The sequence below is a fragment of the Octodon degus genome, unplaced genomic scaffold (assembly GCF_000260255.1).
Source record: "Octodon degus isolate 3935 unplaced genomic scaffold, OctDeg1.0 scaffold00094, whole genome shotgun sequence".
NCBI lineage: Eukaryota > Metazoa > Chordata > Mammalia > Rodentia > Octodontidae > Octodon > Octodon degus.
Window position 1 is genome coordinate 6,944,728 of NW_004524670.1, and position 3,684 is coordinate 6,948,411.

Here is a 3,684-nt window from a genome sequence, read left to right on the forward strand (position 1 = left end):
CAGCCTAGGGACCGATCCCAGGGCGCAGCCGCCGCCCTGAGGACATGGTTGACGCGACCCGCTCGCCTTGCCGCTCCCGAGACTGCCTTTTTTAAGACTTTATACAGTATTGTCTTGACCATGATTGAAAAAGGACCTCCCAGAGGGTAAATGTGTTGCAGTTCATGTGCAACTCCTTACAGTCCTAGCCTGGTCCTCTTCCAGGGTCTCCTCTTGGAGTTGTACCTGATTTTATTACCTGTCTTCATACGAATCTGCTGGGGAATGGGGTGATTCTGCTTTTGCTTCTTGACCAGGAATTGTTTGATTCTGAAAGTCTTGTGAGGAGACACGTTTAGGGTAGGAGGTGAGAGCACACACTGGATGGTGGACTGAAGCAGAAGAGAGCAAAAATGTATATAATGTTGAATTATTATATCTCTTCTCAACCCAGCATTTGTGAGGTCCTATTAGTAGCTTGAAACTAGACATGGTGAGAATATTTGCACTAAAGAAATTGGCAAGCACTACAAACCAGGACCTGATTTCTTATTTTCTTGATTACTTAAAGCAGGGAGCAACCAAGTGTATTCCATGGGTCAAGTCCAACCCACTGGCTATTTGACATGGCCAACTGTGAGTTCATGGGGTAGCACTGAGTGCCAGAGACCTGGCTTGGCAGCTCTCTCCACCCCTTTCCCCTCCTGCTCCCAGTACCTGCCTGTGTTGCCGGGGACCACATGTCACCACTGCTTATGACCAATGCTATCACCACCTATACATTGGAGATTTTGCTATTGGCCAGTGCTGGGCACCAACCAGTCTAGGGCTGATGGCAGTGAGAGTCACTCCACCTCTGGTCAGCTGTTCCAGTTGTCCCCAGAGCCTCTGGGGAAGAGAAGTTGGGAAGTGTGTGTGTGTGTGTGTGTGTGTGTGTGTGTGTGTGTCTGGGACATACAGTAAACCAGACCTTGGCAGTCAGCATAAACTACTGCTCCTTCTGGGGTCAAAGTGCTTGTGGAGAAGCATGGCTTCTACTTTTTTGAAGATGGCCTCTGGCTGGGAGGAATGTGGGGCTGGAAATGATAACAGTCGGTTCCCAAACTCTGAGAGCAGCTCAGGCTACCAGATAAACAAGCAGTTGTAGTCTAGTTGTGAGTGGAACACCAAGGCCTTATGGGAACACCAACAAGGAAGCTAAAATACAGCATGGTGTGAGGAGCAAATTACTGAAAAGAACTTGAGAAACACTGGAACTCAGACTTCAGAGAGGCAACAATCATCTGGACCAGGGAAGAAATGAGTATTTGGGGCAGAGAGAGCACTTGAAGCAAGCAATGGGAGTAAGAATACCATGGCCCATGAGCAGGGAGCCTCACAGTGTTCGGAGTATGAGCTCAGAATAGTAGATGTTTGTACAATGTGGACACAGAGGACTGCCAGACCTGTCTTATTCTAAGAAACTTGGGCTTTAAACGACAAGAAGTTTTCCAAAATGTATTTGGCTTTTAGATATCCTGTCCACAAGAAATGTGGAGGAAGCTTTGGTATGTGGCAAAAGACCAGACTTAAGGGGATCATCCAGAAAGTTAAAAGTAGCTCTGGTGAGAAAGGAGAAGATCTGTGACAGTGATGTGACCAGTGAGGTGGCACTAGGTACTACATGGCACGTCATCCAGAAGGCTGTAGAGTAGTTATGGGGACTAGTATCTTCCTAAAGAGATTTTTTTAACATCCATGGAGAGCTCAAAGAGTAGTTAAGAAATTAGCCCTTGGATGGGTAACCATGTGCCCAGCTAAGTCCTACAGCTTGATGGCATCTAAATACAGGATGGACACTAAGTCACAGTGGCAGTCTCTATACAGTACCTGGCATAAAGGCAAAGTTGTCAGGGTCGAGAGTTAAAAGTTATACGTTAAAATTTGTGTGTTTCAAAATGCTAGATGAAAAGAAATTTGAATGTTTTATGATAAAGAAATGTGTTCAAAGAGATGGGTATATTTAATTTTATTTCAACATTGCTGAACATGTATGTGGACTGAAACATCCCATCTCAACATAGTGGTCCATAAAGAGGCAAATTTTTTTATGTTTTTATGTATGTCAGTTAGAATAAATTTGATTTAAAAGCAAAGAAGCATATTATGGTCAGCTTTCCATTGCTCAGACAGAAGTCCCCACCACTCATGACTTAGTGAAGGTGGGGTTTAGATTGGCTCACAGTTGAAGACCGTGCTTGGCTGCATCCAAGTTAAGAAACATGGTGGGGAGAAGGCGTGATGGAGTAAGGCCACCAGACACATGGTGCCCAGAAAGGAAGGTGGGGAAGACACAGATGGCAAAGGGCCAAGACGTAATGTCCAAGGTTACCCCCAGAACCCACCTCTTCCACCTCAGCTTCTAATGCCCACTCTGCTATGAATTCATCGAGGAGTTTATCCACTGATGAAGTTGGTGCCTTCACCTTAGCATACCTTTCCATGCATCTCTTCATTCAAACAAGTAGACCTCTAAGACTGACAGTATGAGAAGTCAGGAGAAGGAGGGTGTGGAAGAAGATGGGGATGGGGGCAAGAAAAAGTTTTCATCAACAAGATTTCTTAGTCTAGGTTCTCAACGACAAACAAGAGAAATGGCCTCTGACTCAAACACAAAACATTTAAGGGAAAGGATATTGGATGTTTGCAAAACACTGAAGAAATTAGAGAACAAGTTCAGAAAGTTGTCAGGAGCCAAAGCAAACAAAGCAGCTCAGGCATAGCAGCAAGTGCCGCCTGGAGTGGAACACACTGCTGTTACCTGCAGTCACAGGGTACTGCAAGCAACACTGGCCACCAGGTGCTGTCAGCAGCTCCAGTTCCCCTGAAACATGGACCTTGTTTGTGTTGTCATGACAATAAATTCTCATCCATTTTTGCATTTTTGCCTCACTTGAAAAGTCCAAAGAAATGGACAGCATAACTTCTCATTCCTTAAGCACAGGTTAGACATGGAATCTTTCTACTAGAAAATACAGTGTGGAAAAGGAGGCTGGAAGTAATGTTAGAGTGGAGAAACCTGATGATCAAACATTAGCCAGGTGATCAAGATCAATGTCAGCAGTCACAGGTCATGTTGAGAGGATGGAAAGGACACGTCACCTCGGGCATTTCTTCCCACAACCCCATAAACCCAGGTTAATCATGAGAGAAGTATAAACAAAATTCTTGAAAAGGACACCTAAGATACCTGACAAGTCCTCCTCAAAACTGTCCTGGTCTTCAAAGTCAAGGAAAGTCTGAGAAACTATCACAGAGCCAAAGGAGACATAATAGCTAAGGTTATATGATACCCTGATTTGAATCTGGGAACAGAAAAAAAAAAAAAAACTAAGGACATCTAAATACAGGATGGACTTTACATAATAATCAATATTGATTTGATAATTATAACCAATGTGCCATACTAGTAAAAAATGTTAATATTAGGAGAAATGAGAATGCTGTATATATAAATCTGGATGTGGTGGCACATGCCTATAATTCTAGCATTCAGGAGGCTGAGGCAGGAGGATCATTGCAAGTTCAAAAGCATCCTGGGCTACAAAGTGAGCTCAAGGCCATCCTGAACTGCATAGTGAGACCCTTTCTCACAAAGACTAAAAACAAAAGCAAAAACAGAAAGAAGAGGAGGAAGAGAAGGAGGAGGAGGAGGAGGAGGAGGAG

General features: G+C 44.1%; 1 protein-coding gene across 1 annotated transcript; it reads right to left on the reverse strand.

The window, feature by feature from the left end:
* Positions 1 to 176: 176 nt before the first annotated feature.
* Positions 177 to 2,462, reverse strand: LOC105743053 (putative 60S ribosomal protein L39-like 5). The gene is made up of 2 exons (XM_012516188.1): positions 2,364 to 2,462; positions 177 to 371 (listed from the first exon to the last, which is right to left on the reverse strand). Exons 1-2 carry the CDS (start codon positions 2,460 to 2,462, stop codon positions 177 to 179), a joined length of 294 nt encoding a protein of 97 aa, XP_012371642.1.
* Between the last annotated feature and the right edge of the window lie 1,222 nt (positions 2,463 to 3,684).

Coding starts and splice junctions, on each gene's coding strand:
- LOC105743053 (XM_012516188.1), bottom strand. CDS start 2,462: ATGGAAAGGTATGCTAAGGTGAAGGCACCAACTTCATCAGTGGATAAA. Junction 372..2,363: donor TAGAAGCTGAGGTGGAAGAG/GTGGGTTCTGGG, acceptor CTTCTGCTTCAG/TCCACCATCCAGTGTGTGCT.